Source organism: Haliotis asinina, chromosome 10 (genome assembly GCF_037392515.1).
Source record: "Haliotis asinina isolate JCU_RB_2024 chromosome 10, JCU_Hal_asi_v2, whole genome shotgun sequence".
Taxonomy (NCBI): Eukaryota; Metazoa; Mollusca; class Gastropoda; order Lepetellida; family Haliotidae; genus Haliotis; species Haliotis asinina.
Window position 1 is genome coordinate 39,383,686 of NC_090289.1, and position 21,063 is coordinate 39,404,748.

Genomic DNA, 21,063 nt, shown 5'->3' on the forward strand with positions numbered 1-21,063 from the left:
TCCAATCTATTTATCTAAATATGACCATGAATAACACCATGACGTAAGCAGGCAGAATACAGCAACGGGGAGAGTTCTATGAATATACAACTTCTTTATTTTATTAAATGAGTGAATTCAATTTTACTCCGCTTTTAGCAATATCCCAGCAATATTACGGTGAGGGACACCAGAAATGGGTTTCATCCAGGTAGAGAACAGCGAACGCGTTTACCACTCAGCTACCCCATCGCCCCTTTGTATTATGAAAATGGGCGACGTTTCTATGCATAGAAACGTAGCTCATATTTATAATAAAGTAGTTGTATACCCCTAGAACTCTCCACGTTGTTCATCACACCAACTTTTTAATGCCACCTGAAGAAGTCAATACTATCTAAGACCCTGTACCACTCCACCCTCCTGCTATGGACACCTGACGACTATCGCTCCCCCTTCCCCTGAGCGTCTTCCGGTTATAGCTGCTGTCATGTACGTTTCCCATAGTGACATGGTGACACAGTAATGGATCCCAGATGTAACCAGGCCTCTGCATGTTCAGTTGGTAACCCTCGGGAGGATCCTACGAAACAACTTACATCTGTGCCACAGCTTGACATAGCATGCCAAGGCAATGCCACTTATGGCTCGAACCAGCTTCTGGTGTAGGAGACCGGGTGCTTGAATTAATCCATGCAATTCGTTGTTGTTAAAATACCTATCAGATATGACATCTTCTTCTCAGGTTGTATGTTCTGACCAGAGCTTATTCAATAACAACGAGCCATCTGATGTTCATTCGTTCTTGTGCTCGGAGTTTTATTTGCTGGATGTGTGTGTAGTGCATGTTACGGTTCTTTCTGTAACACACGTTAGGGAGTGGTTTTAATGCATGTTACACTTCTTACAGTAATGAACGTTGGGGAAGCAGTTTAAATGCATGTTATGATTCTCCGTGTCGTGCACGTGAGAGGGTTGTTTTATTGCATGTGACGGTCCTCATTGTATTTCACGCTAGGGAACTGTTTAAATGCATATTACGTTTTCGCCTGTCATCCATATGAAGGGGTTGCATGCTGCTAGATTTAATGTCATGTTCTAAATAACATTGTGGTCGAATGACATGCAATAAGGCCTGACGATACATGGGATAAAGTAACAAGAACGGTCATATTACATGGGCTACAAAAGTGTCTATCGTTGTCTTGTCTTCCCAGCATTTGTGACGTCATTCCATTTTCTGGTCGTACAGATACTTTTCAGGAATGGAACGGTGTGTACCGATTTTAAAGTTTAAGACTTCATTTTAATATTTTGCCATTCAATTTTGATAAATATAAATAGTTACTAATGTGTTGAATGCAATGTAAGTGGGGAAATATCCTCGTAACTCTCCATTCCTTAAAAATAATGGACCTGAGTCCATCCGGACATTATCCTCTGAGTGAGCGAGCGAGCGAGTTTAGCTTTACGAGCCACAATATTCCAGCTAGGCCATTATTAAATGAGTGAGTGAGTGATTTTAGCTTCACGACTCACAATATATGGCTACATGGCGGCTATATGGCGGGGATTGTGAATAATCGAGTCTGGTCCAGACAATCAAGTGATCAATAGCACGAGCATCGATCTCAACAATTGGGAACCGATGACATGTGTCAATCAAATCAGCAAGCTTGACCATCCGATCCTGTTCGTCGCCTCTTCCGACAAGCATAGCCGGCTTTTTGTGGCAAGCATGGGTTGCTAAAGACCTTTTCTACCCCTGATCTGCACGGGTCACATTATCCTCAACTCATAATGGGTAAAACAATAAATAATACAATATGATATCCTGCGTATTCCTGTAGCTATCATATTATTAATTGGGGAGGCACGTATATCCTTTATGTTTACATTTGAGAAGGTATATCATGTGCTTTTGTATATTCTATATTTTCAGGACTATACTGTCTACTTGAATCCACTATACGTAGGCCCTTTGAACCAAAACGACAACACCTTATACAGCATAGATATACAGTTAAGTGCGTTTAAGAAAATCAATATTATACGAACCGACGGAAATACAGGACAACATTCATCAGGTCACATACGGTATATTCTAGTCGAAATGTGCACAACTGAGTGAGTGAGTGGGTGAGTGACTTGAGCGAGTTTTACGCCGCTTTTAGCAATATTTCACCAGCTAGATCTTACACCTACCATGTATAATCCAAACATACTGTAGAGGTGTGTCAACTATGGCATCACAGCCAATATAGATTTTGTAAAATTCATTGCAACCAAACCGAGTTTCAAAAGTACATTGATGCCTCTGTTTGGACCAACCCTTCCTGTATTCTGATTCTGAAGATAATGGTATTTGGAAGTAGTCTAGCCAGTATTATTGCCATTTTGACTGGTTCGTTATCTATTCCGACTGGTCGCATTGTATTATCATAGCTAGCTTGGTGAAGTAGATGCCTCCACGTTGAAGTGAATATGGCAACTGGCTGTGGTTATGAATATATAGGTGAAACCAGTGTAAACAAGCGCCAAAACTCTTTCTATATTTATTGGAAATCTCTGTTAAAAGCATACAACTGTATAGTTGTCACTCTGAGCATATATGTATTTCAGCAGTTTTACAGCTGTGTTATGCTGTTTTTACATACAACGCGTATGGGCAAGACAATCCAGTGATTGTCACCATGCGATACGATGACAGTTTTTTAATCTAAATAAAAGGACAAAACCGGGGCACATCCATAAAGGTTCTCTAACTGTTTGCTAAATGCACAATTTGTGGAACAATCACAAAATACAATGAGCCTGTGTTTGTTTGTTGTTAACGCTGAATCAGCAACATTACTGCTGTATGGAGACGATTTGTTATACTGACATAGTTTCGGTGCTGACACCTACGTCAGGTGGTAAGACCAAGCTCAGTCATCTCGATGGGGCCATGTAGAGACTATTTCCCTACCAACATGAATAACATGCAATAAAGAACCTAGGTATATGTGTAAACCGCACCACGTGTCCGTAACAATGACGCCAAAACATCCGATCCGAACGAATACAGATTGCAACACAACCTATTCAGTTAAACAAACAGTCTACCCATACTTGTTACATAAACACATTTCCAACCTTTACGGCACGTAACACCTTGTGCGAAACTACTTACAGTCACAGTTCCAAAATAAATAGACTTATATAAACGAGATAAGGCTGAAATATGTATCATCTTCGTACGTGACGTCAAGATGTGAGCTGAGACGCCAGCAGCGTTACATTCAGCATGCTGTCGTTGTCGAGATGCGGAATCTACGTGAAACTTCTATCATGATGTCAACTGCTCGTCGGTCACATGTTATTCCCCACCCCTATGTCGTACTGTTATTACTGTCAGACCTGAATGGGAGACTGAGCAACACTTCAATGTAACAACACCAGCACTTTTTTAAAATACAGAACATAACGACTTTAACAATTGTAAAGAGAATATAGGTGCTGCAGGCGTCGAGATATATCTGCATGTTTTATGTGGCAAAACACACCAACGATTTTACCATGCGCTTATTCACAGTGGGTATACTGAATTCTAAAACACTAGAAGACATCCTCATGTGACTTGCGCCTAGAGATGCTGCTCGCATTCAGGATGTGGGTATTGATGCTGTTATAGAATCAAAAGTCACCCTTTTGATGCTCGTGTCCAGAAATAGTGTTTCAGATCATGACGTAGTTTTCATGAAATTGCAGAATCCACAGGCACAATTTTGAAAGGCATCCCCCTGAGACATGTTTCTAAAGCCACAGTTTGTATACATGATGTCGGATTTTACTTTAGTGCAAATTCTTCTGGCATACTTTAGAGGCCAGAAACACATTCTTCAGACCTTCGTCAAGATAAACAGTTTTGGTTAATGCGTGTAGTATTCATGACATTATATAATCTAAAGGCATATTCTTGAGATCTACATCAAGAAACAAGGATTAGGTTAATGACGTCAGTATTCATGACGAAAAAAGCCGGGTTAAGGTAATCCTAGGGAATATTCTTGTGACCTTTGTCAAGAAAAAAACTGTTTGAGTTGATGCTGTCAGTGTTTACGATATGATATAATCACGCCTTCGTCAAGAAATAGACTTTACGGTAATTCTGTCAGTATTCACGATATTACAGAATCCAAGGGCATATTCTTGAGACCTACGTCAAAATACCCGGTGTAAGGAAATGCTGTGCCTATTCGCGTTATTACAGAATCCAGTGGCGTATAGTTGAGACCTTCGTCAAGGACAACTGTTTAGGTTAATGCTGTCAGTATTCACGAACATGTTATTGCATAATCCAGGAGCATCCTTTTCAGATCAGTTTCTAAACTTACTGTCTGGGTTCACAGTGCTGACATTCAAGACAGAAGCCATCGACTGTAAATTGTGTATACATGTCTTGTTAGGCTTTGGTCATCTCATATAAAACGTATGTCTTAAACCCCAAATAGATAAATGTCTGACCACTGGTGCAGCCTTCAACATAGACCCCTCCTTTTGCGACCCGTCACTGGAAAAGCTAATGATTAATATATTGTAGTTTCTATATTTATCACTTTGATAAAATCACATACGATGGTGTTTTACGCCACACTCAACAATATCCCAGCCATATGGCGGCGGTCTGTAAATAATGGAGTCTGGACGAGACAATCCAGCGATCAACAGCATGAGCATCGATCTGCGCAATTGGGAACGGATGACAAGTGTAAACCAGGTGAGCGAGCCTGACCACCCGATTCCGTTAGTCGCCTCTTACGACAAGCATAGTCGCTTTTCATGGCAAGCATGGGTTGCTGAAGACCATTTCTACCCTGGACCTTCACTGGTCCATATGATGTTGAGTGAGCTGGGTTTTACGATGGGTTTGTAGCAACATTCACGACGGGGGACCCCAGAAATGGGCTCCACACATTGTACCCATGCAGGACCTCGAACTCGGATCTTCGGTGTGACGAGCGAAAGCTTTAATCATTGGGCTACCCAACCGCCCCCATATAAGATAGGATAAATAGGATATGTGTTGCTATAGACGATAAGGACGACACTTGTGGATTAGGAACAAATTGCATTAAAGCACCATATTTACCTCTTCAGTGTCATGTTCACCGGGATGATGACAACAGCGTTAGCTTGGCGACCTTTAGCCACAAGACGAATACAGCAACACACATCTGCTTTGCATCTCCTCACCGGAAAAAATCTTTCCATCACTGTGATTGGTTGGTTAGGACGCGTGTGATGAGTATATCACGTGATATACTATGTCATCTCCTGTGGTCTTTACGAGCCATGCGTTTTCAGCATGGGACACTGAAAAGCGTTTTTTGTACGTAACATAGCTTACTTAATGACGTATACCCATCGTAAATAACCAAAACCTGGTGTCTGACAGAGGTCGGGACACTCAAAGGTAGTCTTTCTCATCAATAAGGAACTGAATGTTCTGCTTTTTATTAGGATGGACGCTACTGTGCTCTGATTATGTCTGTATATTTGCATGTGTCATTTTAGTTTAAACATTTTTTTTGTATCAAGTTATCCCACTTCTGGGAAACCTATAAATTCACACTTAGAACATAATCACACGATTAAGAAAAGAAGATAGAAGAGACTTCCTTACTATAATACAACGTGACTTCATTAAGCATAATGCTGGAACACAACCTTGAAAACACGTTGACTTTATTTTACAACTAATAATGTAGATCAATGCTCATGATGTTGATCACTTGGTTGTCTGATGCGATCGATTATTTACGGACCACCGCCATATAGCAAGATATTGCTGAGTGCGATGATAAACAACAAACAAACAAACAAACAAACAAAATCAAAGTGAGGTTAAAACTACGTTCTCTAACAAAATTAACTTTGTAAATTGCATTGTATCACATGTATTGCTGCAAGGTTATTTTTTTGCATAAGTGATGATGCTGCAAATGAAAATATGCCGTATATAGAGGATACTAAACGACCTTCCGTGTAATAACATTTTTATTAAACGAGTTAATGATTTGGTATTAAACGAGCGAAAGCGAGTTTGATACTAAATCTTAAACGAGTTTAATAAAAATCATATTTCACGGAAGCGAGTTTAGTATTCTGTTTATTACTCGCTAACATAAATTGGAAGAAACTGCCTTGAAATTCCCTACAGTGTGATCACTCTCAGCCTTCCGCGAGTCAAGCAAGGGCTAGTAAAATTGCGACATCGGCATTAGCATTGTGACGTCACATCTTTGAACCAATTTGACGTCATACGTCAAGCGGTATTACACTACTGCAAAATGCCGTAAAAAATATTACACTGCAGTATCTTCAACGGGCGAGTAATAATTTACTAATTTACCTAATTTACAACGAGTAAGAGCAATCTCCTTGTACCATATCATGAATATTTCATGAATATTGACACTGTATCTATATTTTTCGAGGAACTGGTAAATCATATGTATGGAATGTCGTTAAGCTTATGCCACACTGACAAGAAGGGTATAATTCCTTGCAATATGTCCATGTAGATAAGTCAAATATAACTAAGTGCATATAGAGGAGAACAATTTTTAAGTGGTATAATATTCTCCTTGTGCGTAGCTTAAGAGACCCACAGGTCGTTATCGTTAAGGTCTTCAGCTTGAAGACGAGAGACAGTATACGAACTTATTACCCCAGACGTCGGTAGCGGTTAATAACAACTGAATTGGTCCTTTAAACATTGACATCTAAACGCAGTCTCTGTCTCTGGGTGATAAATACCACCATGGACTACCAAGAATACACCTATCAATATCCTAATTACGGTGGCCAAACCAACCGGAAATTTTTATCTTCACAGGAATCCTAAATAAGAAGTTGAAAAGATAGGATGATACGCGCTTGCATTTATGAATCACTGCAGCCGTCATATGTGAGCATAACCTTGAATTATATCAATGTGAAGCAACAGCTGATACCCAAATGTGAAGCGTTGTGAGATGATGTACGATGCGTGTGTTAGCGCATGGACGTTGTGGGATAAGGGTATATGTTACGTAATGCGTTTTGATGTTATGTTACCCGTAATAATCTATAACGATGCGGGTGTTGGTTGTATGATGCGTATCAGACTAAAGCTCTCTGAGAATCTGAATTTCGACGGCAACATATAAACCAGTTAAAAATGATCAGGAGTCACTTGGGAAAATGTTATGGTTTAGGTACTGTAAGACAATTTTAAGATGCGACAGGGCGCCGTGAGATGCAGATATATGCTACATGGTGCGTTTTGAGGTTATGTTACTCGTAAGAAGCTACGTGATGAGTGCGTTGGCTACAAGATGCGTACGGACACTGAGTTGCGGGGTATATGCTATATGGTACGTTATGAGGTTATGTTACTCGTAAGAAGCTACGTGATGCGTGCGTTGGCTACAAGATGCGTACGGACACTGAGTTGCGGGGTATATGATGTATGGTACGTTATGAGGTTTTGTTACTCGTAAGAAGCTATACAGTGAATGCGTTGGCTGTATGAGATACGGATAAATATCGTGCGTCTTGAGATTGTGTTACTCGTAAGAAGCTGTACAGTGAGTGCGTTGGCTCTATGCTGTATATGGACGTAGTAAAATGCGGATATGTGTTGTATGATGCGTATTGATGTTATATTACTGTAAGCTGTATGATGCATGCATCGTGACCCTGGTCATGTTTGGTATTTTTGCCACAGCACGGTGTTTGTCATCACTTTTGTTCATATTTGATTAAGTCTTAATTTAATTTCCCATTTGAGTGAGTGAAGTTAGTTTCACGACACACTTAGCAAATTTCCAGCATTATCACGGCGGTGGACGCTAGAAATGGACTTCAAACAATCCACGTGGAGAATCGAACCAGGGTCCATCTACCTACGGACCCAGTTTTTAAGGCATACAACATTAAATATAGACGTCTCTATAGACCAGTTTTTTAAAGAACTGAATGTCAGTTTGTGTGTTATCATTGAAAAATGATTGATGTCAAAGCGTTGTTCACACGAGAGTTTGACATTCAATTCTTATAATTTCGTACCTTGACGTTTACACAATGTTTTTTCGTTTACGCAACTTTAACGTTTTTACCTACTTTTACATGATCATAGTTTACAGTGATGTGTTTTAATACCTGTAAAATGTTGTATTGTCATTCTGTTCAAGACCGTATTGCAGTGATGTTTCTATGCATGGCGTTTTCTTTTTCACACGTATCCCTACACTGGAAGAAATTGCTCAGTGTTCAATGATCAGTCTGTTCTATTCCTGGATCCGGCTTTACGTGGACATCTTTGAGTCATCATGACTCACTTTCTGAAATTATTGATCAAAAGTGCGAGATTCGTTCATGAGATGAACTTAACGATGTTAATAAAACAATACCACGGACATTCCGTTCACTGAAATAAAACATGATATAAAGAAACAAAATCAAATTCAGTCCCATCGCTTTGCTTACTCCTTAGGTAAGACAATTGTAGATATATGTCACGTCAATTACATTATATGTTCCCATCACCAAAGCAAGTATTTTTGTACAAATATGGGTTTATCATTGACTCTGACGAGTTTCCCTTACAAATCAACATACACAAACAGTGAAATTCGTTCGTACACAAAGAAACAAACATGATCAAAGTACATTTGCAATGATATGTCGTTGACTGGTAACTCGATGCTTGAATTGTTTCCATTAGAGACAGGATGATGCAGGGGTTTGTCTTTGGAACAGTTACGTAACAACAGAGCAATAGCGGATCAAGACTGAGGAAACGTTACATTTCTGTTTTCTCTGTCATTTCTCTGTATGAAATTACTCTATTCATTTATACTTCTGATTTAGTCTGTAATTAACAGTACAAGTATACCATAGGATTATGTTCAGAGATCGGTTAGGTTCGTATTCTGTACATGTCTGTTATTACACAATCCTGTGTCTATGAGTGTAATGTTTCACAACCCGAGTACAACTTTTATGTACATATATAACAGTTCATATATTCAGACGCTCGCTTTGTATATACATGTGCTGTGGCGTCAATGGTGGACGTCAGTGTTATCTCTTACACACTGAAAACACACAGCACATGTGCATCCCAGTCAGCAATATTACAAAAGACAGCACGCTGTGCACCCTAAGCGAGATACTTAACTCGTCGATGACAATTATCGGCCCATGAAGACAATTCACAAATGATATTTATCATTTCAGTTGGTCATCAGTTGGCCACCAACACAAATGATGATCATATACGTCAGTTAAGGTGACACTCCCTTCCTCACTTTCAGTTGAGTTAGTCCCCAACACAAATGACGTTCATATACGTCAGTCAGGATGGCCATCCCTTCCTCATTGTCAGTCGGTCATCAGTCAGTCGCCGACACCAATTATGCTCACGAAAAGCAGTGCAATACACAATTGAACATGTCTGCAACGTGGGTTACGTGTTAGAAATAGGAACCAGTGAGTTATTTTCTAGGCGAACTAGCCCACAATTCGAAAAAAGCTTGTTACACAGGGCAAGTACCATACAGTGCATTGAACCACAAATAGATCACTTAAATATAGCTTTCTGGGCAATGGAAGATGCCAGTAGCGCTGGTGATCCTTTCCCATCCCTAACCCTTTCAAAATAGCTAATGGTCTAATAGTAATACTAATAAATATACACGGTGCGCGGTGTACTGAGGACGTCCAGTTCTGTTCTGTATACCTCATGGATCGCATTATTAAACCAGCTTGTATAATATCGAGGAAACAAATACAGAACAATTATGCTTACGATCGTGCGATTGCGCAGAATACACTCGTTTCCTGTTTACGTCAAATCAGTGACTTGGCTCCTTCCACTACCAGATATATTCCTATCATGCTCAGCCGTCAGTTCTGCCTAATTTTACACCACTTTTACAAGGGTCCGTTTTATCTTAAGCACAGTTTAATGTCAGTAAGTGTTTTCCCTGATCAGATGCTCGTGGGTATTATCTCACTGTAAGGTTACAAAGTCTGATGTACTCGGCACTGCCTCAGTATGTGGACGAACTCTGCCCTCGGTAAAATTATCGAACTTCTTCGTTTTAAAATTCTGAAGAATGCTCTAGGCATAAGAAAGATATATTATCAAACATCCACATTATAAAAATATTTTAGAACAGATTACTGCATGAAAAGGGTATCAAAACTGAACTTACATTTATCAGAACTGATAGCGTGAGTATTGCCAAGGTACACGGTACATACAAAAATTATAACTCCTTAATATTGTTTTTTACAACGCCAAATAAACATACTGTCGTTTCAGCCGTTCATAGGTATAATCAGCTGTAGATGCACACTTTTTACTGATGGTATCTTTTGCATATATTTTATAAAGGCATCTCTACCACCAACTTCCCTACATGTGTGATAGATCAGGGTACGCCTCGTTGCACAGACGCGCGGATGCAGGCACGAATTCCCCCGTGGTACAAGAGTTTATAGGTGAACAGCTAGTCGGCACCTATTGCCGTTTCTGTGGAGGCATACACATCTAGGCTAAATATAAACAGACCCACTTATCAATTAACTTGGCTTCTAAGAACACCTTTGAGAAATGGAATGTAACGCTGCCAAATCGTGTCAAACATTCATAGAATAAACAGAAAAGAATGGACCAAATGGAAACGAGCACTAGAGTAATTCCTTGAACACGTCTAACTTGTAGTTTGAATGCATTTCGTGTTTACTGTTCCCATCAGTAAACACAGGCCAATTTGAATTTTGAACGCTTGTAAATTTGTGTCGTAAAACATGACGTCATACCAATTTGAAGTCTTAAAGCATGTCAGTTTGTGTTGTAATCGATGAAGTCAGGTCATTTGAAATTTCAATGTTTGTTAATTTGCGTTACCTCCGATGAAGTCAATCTAATTTGACTTTTAAATACTTGACAGTTTTTGCTACCTTAGTTAAACAAATGGTTTGATCAATGACATAAAGATTATTTTTATAGGAAAGAACGTTTGGGCACTGTACCACAAAAAGCCAGATCAGTGGCGTTTTCGTGGCTTACATTTCTATTGCTACGTAGCAGCTAGACTTACGCGTTGTCCCTGAATACACATACATCTTGATAGTAACTAATAAACCTATTTGAATTGATAAGAAGACTTGGGGAGAGCCAGTGAATTGAGAAAGAAAAACTTGACTTCAGTTACGGCTTAGCACTGCAGGGAGGGCTAGATGGTATGGGAAATAATGTGGATCGGGCACTGTGAGACAGACGAGGTAGCTACACGCACCTTGAACTGGCCTTCACACGTGAGTTGCGGTTCGGCAGCACAACTTCATGGCGTGTGTACAGCGACATTGTTGGGTGTATGTGTTTCCTGGGCTTGTGGCGAACTGGGGTCAGGTCATACAACTGAGTATTACGATTTTACGCATTCACAATCCCAATCAGGCCACAGACCTATCGTACGTGTGGATAGGTGGAACGTAATTTTAACTTTTGTTTAGAAAGTGGGCTCATTACCACAACGCGTGTCGTGTATGCATGCACGGTTTTGTCTTGTTAATCTACCCTCACTGTTTTACAGATGCGGGAATACTTGTGTCCTCTAAGTAGTATGTAGGAATACATGGTTGTGGAGTAAAATGGACATACGCGGTTTTAGTGATATCTATAGCTTGATTGTTACACTTTTCAAATAAATGTTCTGATCTCTGAATTTTGTATATCACCCACTCTCAATGCAGAGATCAAGGGATGCATATCGAAATTTTAGTACATTGCATCTTTATATTACATTCATAGTTACATTGAAGAGGTACTGCTTGATATGTACATGGATTTTAAATATCCCGTAATATAAAAACATAATGTATACTTTATCGATTCCCCATCTGTTGGAACCTGATGCAAGGCAATACGTTGCATAGAAAACGATACAAAACGATACATGCCTGTATGGTACGATGCAAGCATGGCATGGCGTGGGATGGCGTGGCGTGACGTGACGTGACGTGGCGTGGCGTGGCGTGGCGTGGCGTGTTATGCTATACTATGACTAATTCACTAATGTTAATTCAGAACCAAGACCGTTTTCAGTGCAATGCAGAATTGTGTCATTTTGTTTCTAGAAGGTAGAGCCTCCTTGTGAAAACGCTGTAAACATGGCAGTGATTTTTCTGAGGTGAAACAAGAGCATTGTATGTTTTAATGCTCTAGAACGAAAATAGCAGCAGCATGCACGTAATCATTTTTCATATCATCCTCAGTGCAAGATAACTGTTCTTTTTATCTCAACACACGGAGACTGGTTATTCTTAGAGTTACCATATTCCAGGAAACAAATAATATCATAGGTGTAGCGTACATTAATCAGCATACACTAATACTGCCTGTGTCTCATTACATAAAATATAAGACAGATGGCTGAAGTTGACATGTCCGTGAGTGAGTGAGTGAGCGAGTGAGCGAGTGAGCGAGTTGGGCTTTAACGCTAATTTGAACATTATATTCTATATTATCACGGAGTCTTATCGTTAAGGAGAAGATTGCAAAACTGGTTAACCCTTAGCTAAGGGTATCGTCCTAACAGACCATGGGTCGAAATCAGGTAGAATCCAACTACGACCATCGGATCCTGACACAGGCAAGGGACGCAACTGAACATAAACATAATTTATATTGAGAGGAATATCACTAGTGACACACCTTGACGCAACATGTGAGGGGACGATTTTCGCAACAACTGCAGAAACCGTAGAACTGAAATTATTCAAAGGATAGGGTTAATATATATACAAGAGAGTGAGTGAGTGAGTTTGGTTTAATGCCGCTGTGAACGATATTTCAGTCATATCACGACACGTTAGATAAGAGCAAAGTTATCGCAGTCGTGGACATTAATAACTTTAGTAAAACCCACGTGCACGTCTTTAATACTGTTAAAAAAAGGATCATCATCAGGGTGAATCTGAGATTCGATCCCAAGGAATGGATCCTTAGACGTCTAAGGAAGGTAACCATGTCCCGTAGACGACTGACCAACCGATACAAAGTTAATTTAAAAAAATGTTGAACTGTTGCCAAGGATGACTCAAGGTCAGTATTGCTTTAGTGCTTACTATGAATTTTGGTGACTGAACTTGAGGACGTAAAGGATCAAAACTGTATGCAAGTAGGAATACATATGTGGTGCTCTTAACCTTATGAATCACAGTTCTTCCATGATTGAGATTATTTCAAACGTTATCACAGAGAGTAATGTTTACTGCCGTTTTAAACATTGTTTCAGTTATGCCATGGCTCGTCAAGTCAATGGCAATTTTCAAACATACGACCAAGGATCCTGGCACGCCCATAGGGACGCAGCTGTGCACAGTGATCTGCGGCTACTTAGACCATTGATTCACTCGTGTCACTCTCTTCATTAGATATAACATATAGTATAAAAGGCAGAAAAACGTGAGAAATTCATACAGGTAAATATAACAGAGAACAGCTTCCCGAGGAATCGGTGTCGTAGTTCCGTCCGGTCAGGTCTACCAACGTCCTATATGACAGCCATTTCTATCAAATGGAATGAGCGGATTCAGTGGGTCACAATAGGGCATCTGTAGGACAGCTACTTATCGGCGTTGTCAGTTATTCTAGTTTTTACTAAGTGCGCTAGACTGGTAAACTGGCATTCATGAAATCGGCTTTAAGGAAAGGTTTTTTTAACATTCAATTTATATATTTCTAAGAAAAAGAAACATTCCGGAGACTTTTTTAACCGATATTTTCAGATACAAAGACAACACAAGACATGTAATCAAATTTATGCACACAGGGGAATAACGAGCCAGTTTGAGATGAACATAGCGTTGGAAATAGTGGGACATATAGGGTAAAATACATCTTAAGGTGTACTTGTAGAGCTAATAGATGCACACTGAAGAATACTGTACACATGACACACCGGGAATGAATACTGGGAGAAACTAGGACATAGGACATTAGAGCACACCTGGGTAATTGTTGAATGTTGGCCATAGAGGCCCGTTAGTAAACTTCTGGTCCTGCAAAGTCGCTACACCACACTTTCTACATAATATTGCATCTGACAAAATGTATATGTTTACAAATTACCACACCAGCCAAATCGCAGTTTAACATTACAATAGTCCAGGGCTTAGATTTTTGAAACTCTCTAGGCGCTATGATAGTCGTAAGTTAATGTTAATGTATGGCACCTACGACTATCTTAGCGCTAAGAGAGCTTCGAAAATCTAGGCCCTGCTAATAAAGCCGAAACGTTGTACGAAGGACATGATCATGGTCTAAGTGTGTATGGTTGTTGGTCGTTGTTGTTCTAATAGTCAGGAAGTCGTTCACAATAAATGTTTTAAACTATTTTTGACTGCAATAGAAAACATTAGATTTAATCTCAACTAATGATAAAATGTTTGCAGGTCCATCAAATATGTAAACCCACATTAACATGCAGTTTTAATAACCAAGTACGATACTAATCCAACCACAGAATGAAAATACAATTAGAACAGAATGAAAATACAATTCTACGATGTGTCAGTGCCTGAGGTTCATGTATGTCCTAGTCAGATGTTTCCAAACGTCGTACACTAGCTCCTGATTAGACGTCGATGACGTTGTGTGAACGCTGCAAACGAATCAAATATGCAACTGTTTAAGGACCCCCCCCCCCCCCGCCAACACACACACAAACATTATTTACATGCAGGTCGTGCTTACCTTCTTGTGGTTGGTTTGAACAACAGAAGCAGAAGACTTCTTACGGGTTCGTTTCTTGGCAGATCTTGGTATTGATGACGTCTCGCTTAAAACGTCAACGCTCACGCCGGTGTCATGGCCGGAGTTGCTGTAACGACGGTGGTGGGCGTTTGAATCCACTGTCATAAAGTTATAGGCCACGCTTGCCATGACTGTGCTTACTAAGTACAACGCCGTACATACACGGACGATTTGGATGTCAGGAGATGTCACGTGACCGTCCGACTTACAATGTCGTTGCACAATGGTCGCCAGCTTTGATTCGAGTTTCCGCTCAAGGACGAATCCGAAGGTCAACGTCAAATATGAAGCTTGTATCCCCGGTATCCATATACTGAATATGCACTTATTCACAGATAAAAGGAGTATTATTCGTATGTCGTTCTTCAAAGTATCCCCGTTCCCAGTGATATTTTCATATCACAAAGGTTTTGCGTATAATCTGAAATATACGACATAATTAATATCAAGAAAACAGTGATTGTGAATTATTCATACAGCCATAGATGACAATGAACCAGCGTGGAAGACATGAGTATGCACACAGAAGGAAGTTCCTTACATGCACTCGACAGTCGATCTCAGACGTACATCTACAATATGCTTACATATAAGTCGTCGATACAAAGAAATCCCTGCTTTCACATTGCGTCTCTCCCGTGACAACTCGACACCACAAGCAAAAACGCACCGATATTTCAGATGGCAACACGTATGCATTATGACCAAAAAGAAAGGTCTCCGTATAGGGTTACCAGTGACATTTTATTTTACAGTAAAACTCTTTTTGAAATGTCACACGCCGGCGAAGTATGAATGTTTAATGGCTAACTGCGTCGACAGGTTCTGAATATCGTGCATCTGAGATAAATGCAGAATAATGCCCAACGACTGAGGACTATCAATCCCATTGTCTGTAGAAGCTGATTCCTCTTCTTGTGAAAGGTGCTGCTTTGGTGAAAAATGTATGATGAAACTTATATGGCGAAAATTATATGAATGGAACTAATTATCAATTTACAAATTACAATTCTTTGGAATCGTGGAAGTTACAGATTCTGGAAAACATCTAGTATCTGTAAAACTGTAAAATACCACATCATGCTCACCGGTTCAGAATGAATACTGAGAAATTACAATATGTCTGTGTGCATTTAGAGGCTCAGTTTTCAATGCTACTCTGAGACGCTACAGACACGTAACATCAATTATCTGCTTTTTCCGAGTGTGTATACTTCTATTATTTCACCGATTTAAGACAAATGTACGAAACAGTTTGAAGACATAATTCAAATGACAATTACAGATGCTATTATTAGGAGCAGTGGGGCAGCCTTGTGATTAAAGCGTTCGCTCGTTACGCCGAATACACGGGTTTGATTCCCCATGTGGGTACAGGGCCTGGGGCCCATTTCTGGTGTCCCCTGCCGTGGTATTGCTGGAATAATGCTACAAGAAACGTAAAATTAAACTCACTCAACGTTATTATTATGGATGTATGTTCCAAATATTACGTAAATTCCAGAATTAACTGCCTAAAGGAAAAGGAATTATTCACACTATGCAACCACAACGTCGTTTTGCCAGAACTAAAGCACGCCCTGGAAAACTGCATGGACATTCTAAGAAATCTCAACGTAGCGACTTAACATTGTTTCAGTATATTCGCAACAGTACATTCATGACATTATCCCATCCAGGGGATAGGATGCTTCCGTATTTTCCATACACGCCAATGTAGCGTCCTCGGATAAAGATGTGTTAGACTACACATTGGGAGCAGGGGGATTCCTGAGATATCTCGACTGGTGTGTGTTTGTACACATTGTGTAGTGTTGGAGATAGCAGTGTGTGTGCGTTACACACCTGGAAGGCATAAGGGTCCTTAGCAGCTTTCATCACACGCAACAACAGCGCCTCTTTAACAAAAAGTAAAGAAGGTCTGTCAGCCATATGGTTCTCAAGAGGCAGGTTACAGGCAGCACAATATTGGTCTCTGTAAGGTTATTATGTAAGTGTTTTCTGTAATGCAATTACAGCCAGGGAAGCAATTTGAAACCACGTTTTCATCCCATTCAAATATTGTTTTCTCAGTTGGTACCTCTCATTACATTTTCATATAATTGCTCATAGAAAACGCCTTTATTATGTTTTGGGTTAACGTTTCAAAAGACGTATGTCATGTTATTCAGTTACTGTCTAGCTTAAATTCATACAAAGATCATAAACAGATCATTGACGTTTGAATTTGTAAAGCAGTCATAAATAACTTGTATTCAACGTTCACAGCAAATGATAAAGGTCTTAGTTGCATTTTTGAACTATTTCAAAAAAGGAATGAAAGTTATCCTTTTTCACTATTTCAGTGGAATGTATTTCCCATTAAGATAATGACCAATACCAATGACTAAAACATGCGAATATATTTAATATGGAAAACGATATGAACACTGATTTAACATAATTCCTTAATTTATTCATATATGCATAACCGTTACCGACTGAATACCACCTGTTCCAGTGTACTGTCAATATATAATCTGCTATGTTATAAATGTACTGTCAATCAGTCATGCTATAAATGCGCTATCAGTGCATCACTGCCATGCTGCTGTGCATTTACCGTTTAACAAATGTACTGTCAATTTGCCATTTCGCCAATGTACTCTCAATCGGCCATTTTGACAATGTACTGTCAATCTGCTGTGTTGTTTTCAACTTGGCATTCTATAAATGCACTGTCATCATGTCATGCTGTTGTCAACCTGCCATGTTGCAGGGGTACTGTCACTGTGTCATGCTATAACTGCGCAATCAATGCACTACCATGGAGTTGTGAATTTATCATTTTACAAATGTACTCTCAATCGGCCATTTTGCCAATGTACTGTCAATCTGCTATGTTGTTTTCAACTTGGCATTCTATAAATGCACTGTCATCATGTCATGCTGTTGTCAACCTGCCATGTTGCAGGGGTACTGTCACTGTGTCATGCTATAACTGCGCAATCAATGCACTACCATGGAGTTGTGAATTTATCATTTTACAAATGTACTCTCAATCGGCCATTTTGCCAATGTACTGTCAATCTGCTATGTTGTTTTCAACTTGGCATTCTATAAATGCACTGTCATCATGTCATGCTGTTGTCAATCTACCATGTTGCAAGTGTACTGTCACTGTGTCATGCTATAAATGCGCAATCCATGCACAGCTATACTGAATGTACCATGCTACAAATGTACTGTCATTATGCTATACTGTTTTCAATCTGCCATGTTTCTAGTGTACTGCCACGCTGTTGTCAATCTGGCATGTTTCCAGTGTACTTCCATGCTGTTGTCAATCTGGCATGCTGATGCCCACCATGTGACACTGGGACAGATATTTTAAGGGGGGATTCGATGTGCCATCTTTGTTGAGTGTGTCCCAGGGTTTATCATATACTAATCTCACAGAATGTCTATCTTATGGATATATGTGTAGTTACATCAAAGATGAATTTCTCCACTAAGTTAGGTCAACCAACTGCCTCTGCAAATGAACGGCTCGAGGATCATGCATCGAATTGCTGAAACACATGTGCAAATATCGTGCATGTGAACACTGGCCCATTTATAACACATACACATCTATCGTGCCCTTTACACCAAATGGAATCGGTTTCTGGGGATTGTCAACACTAGCTTTTTTTGCACTGGTGTTTTACATTTACATTAGCGTTACAGCGTCTTGCTAGCATGGAGATTTGATTTTCTTTTGTTGCCATACAGAATCACACTGGGGTACTATAATTGTGTGTCTCGGTATAATTAACGCTAACATGCCATTATGATAGAAGTGGCGTCATTCCGACTGAAACAGCTTGCTCCATACATGTTAGCGAATCTCGGTTGGTGAAAAAACACAGATTGAATGAAACATCAAAATTAACGTAAGAAAAAGTAAACCCACCAGAGATCACTTGCAATACAAAATAAAACGTACGCCTCCATCAGTAATTGGGATATATTTGTGGCAAAACTGTAGACAAAGAATAAGGAAATTACAGTAAAATACAAGTTCACAGTCACGAATGTACCAAGGTTACATTATACATTTCCAGGTTTAAATGACATAACTTCACATACATTACACAAGCGCGATTCAAGCAGAAGACATCGCTATGGGTCACTAGACTTGCAAGACAACAACATTCCAGCAAATATCACAGCAGGGGACACCCAAGAGCAATGCTCACCAAATGCAACCCAAAGGCTAATGCTTACCAATAGTGAGTAGTAACAGTGATTTAGCCCTTATCCAACCGTGGAACAGTTGAAGAAGCAAGCAATACATCAAAGTAATAATGAATGCGTGAGTTTTTATTTTACGTAACTTTTGTCAATATTCTAGCAATATCCACCGGGGACATCACAAATTGACTCCACATAGTGGGGAATCGAACCCGGATCTTGGGTGTGACGAAGAAACGCTTTAACCTCTAGGCTACCCAACCGCCTTCCCAAAGTAATATATAACAGGTGTCCCTTGCCGCCCAAGATCCCAGGGGTATAATCGAAACATCTAATGATCCTCCAAGCAAGAATATAGAGAGTATCACCCCACATATTTCTGAGCTCTGACGGCACGTAACAACCACTTCGCGAGTGGGGTCACGGGGGACTGGGGATAATTATTCCTCCTCGGCCAAAGGTTGTAATTAAATGCAGGTGGTGCTACAATATTTGCTCTTTTACCCCTTCCCACTGCAGGTAAATTAGCCACATTAGGGATTTTGTTATGGAAAATTATCAATTTTCTCTTGTCAGTCTTTGTTTGTTCGTTTTATATTATCGGTCTTAGACATGAATTACTTTTTAATGGATATTTGTATGATTCCAGATAAACTGAATTAATTTTCTTAATAACGCTCATTTAAAAACTGAATATGTCAATTGAAAGGATATTGTTGCATAATTATTTGAACCGTTTATAATATAACATTCGGAAATCAGAAGCATACAAATAGACTAAGAAAGTTTTCGTGGGTTATTAGACAAACGTTTCGCAAATATTATCAAGGAATTCTGATTGAATCATATGTGAATGGAAACGAATTCACATACAAATAACGTACTAGTGAGTGAGTGAGTGAGTGAGTGAGTTTTTATTTAACGTCACATCGGCAATATTTCAGCCATATCGTGACTATATATCACCAACGACAGAAGGTAGATACCATACTAGGGACCATGGGGACTTACAATACATTTGCTTCCTGCATAATAACGTACTAAGTACAGATGTTCAAAATAACGCAACCAAATTATAAACTATGATAATAATGCTAGTTAGGAAGAAAAACATTCTAAACTTATTATGAAATAGAGAAAATGAACTAAACCAAATAAATACCATAAATTTCACAAACTGAATCGTGGAAAGCCATTTACCATAACGCGTGTATCAATTAACGAGGAATTTACGGTACCAAATATTATCCAGATTTTAAATTTTCAGTTTTCAAAAGTAAACAGCTAGAATCAGGTAAAGGAATGCTTATGTTATATTTATCAATGTAGGTTCTACAGGTTGTATTTTAAAGGTTGAATGAATTACGGTTAGGTTACGCAGGACTTCATACACGCAAAAATTGCACACGATATAACAACATCCTCGCTGTGTTCCGTATGAAATCAGAACCGCCTGACTACCTGACATGTATCGTAGGCAACATTTATGTACATAACTACAAAACGCTAGACGGAACAGTTACTTGCCCCATACAACGTATTCCAGGAAGCTCCCAAAACATGTCCTACCTTTAATCCTTGAAATCCAGATCTCGTCGTGTACAGTTCTTAATGGACGTTAAGCATGGATTGAAGTATGAAATGTAAATTTCAACTAGAGGAGCAAGAATCCATCAACTTCTTTGGCCTGGTTCCAAGAGCATTCTACCTTCAGATAAGTGCTTCCAAAATATTCCGCATACGCTAAACTCTTCTGTTTTCTCAATACTTATCCGTGATGGTGTGTTAGAGAGATGTTTGGGCGCGGGTGCTATCCCGTAGACTCTCGAGACAGCTCAAACAACTGTCTTATGTCGATCAGATCCAACGATTGATCCTCAAGTCACAGTAACTCAAATAGATTTACACTTATGTGCAGCTTTGAAACATTGAAGAAATATCCCCACAGTGTTCAACGACTGAATCGGTAATGATTAAAATTACATCTCACATCATCTGAATATTCGAAACGG

At 39.5% G+C, this 21,063-nt stretch overlaps 1 protein-coding gene across 2 annotated transcripts in view; it reads right to left on the reverse strand.

The window, feature by feature from the left end:
* LOC137298147 (cys-loop ligand-gated ion channel-like) overlaps positions 1 to 20,663 on the reverse strand; it is a 73,659-nt gene extending 52,996 nt beyond the window's left edge. For both annotated transcript variants that reach the window (XM_067830259.1, XM_067830260.1), the window contains exons 1-2: positions 20,621 to 20,663; positions 14,777 to 15,257 (exon numbers count right to left, since the gene is read on the reverse strand). In XM_067830259.1, the coding sequence (XP_067686360.1) occupies positions 14,777 to 14,965 (189 nt within the window). In that variant the 5' untranslated portion in view covers positions 14,966 to 15,257; positions 20,621 to 20,663. The remainder of the gene's footprint in view (positions 1 to 14,776; positions 15,258 to 20,620) is intronic.
* Positions 20,664 to 21,063: the final 400 nt, after the last annotated feature.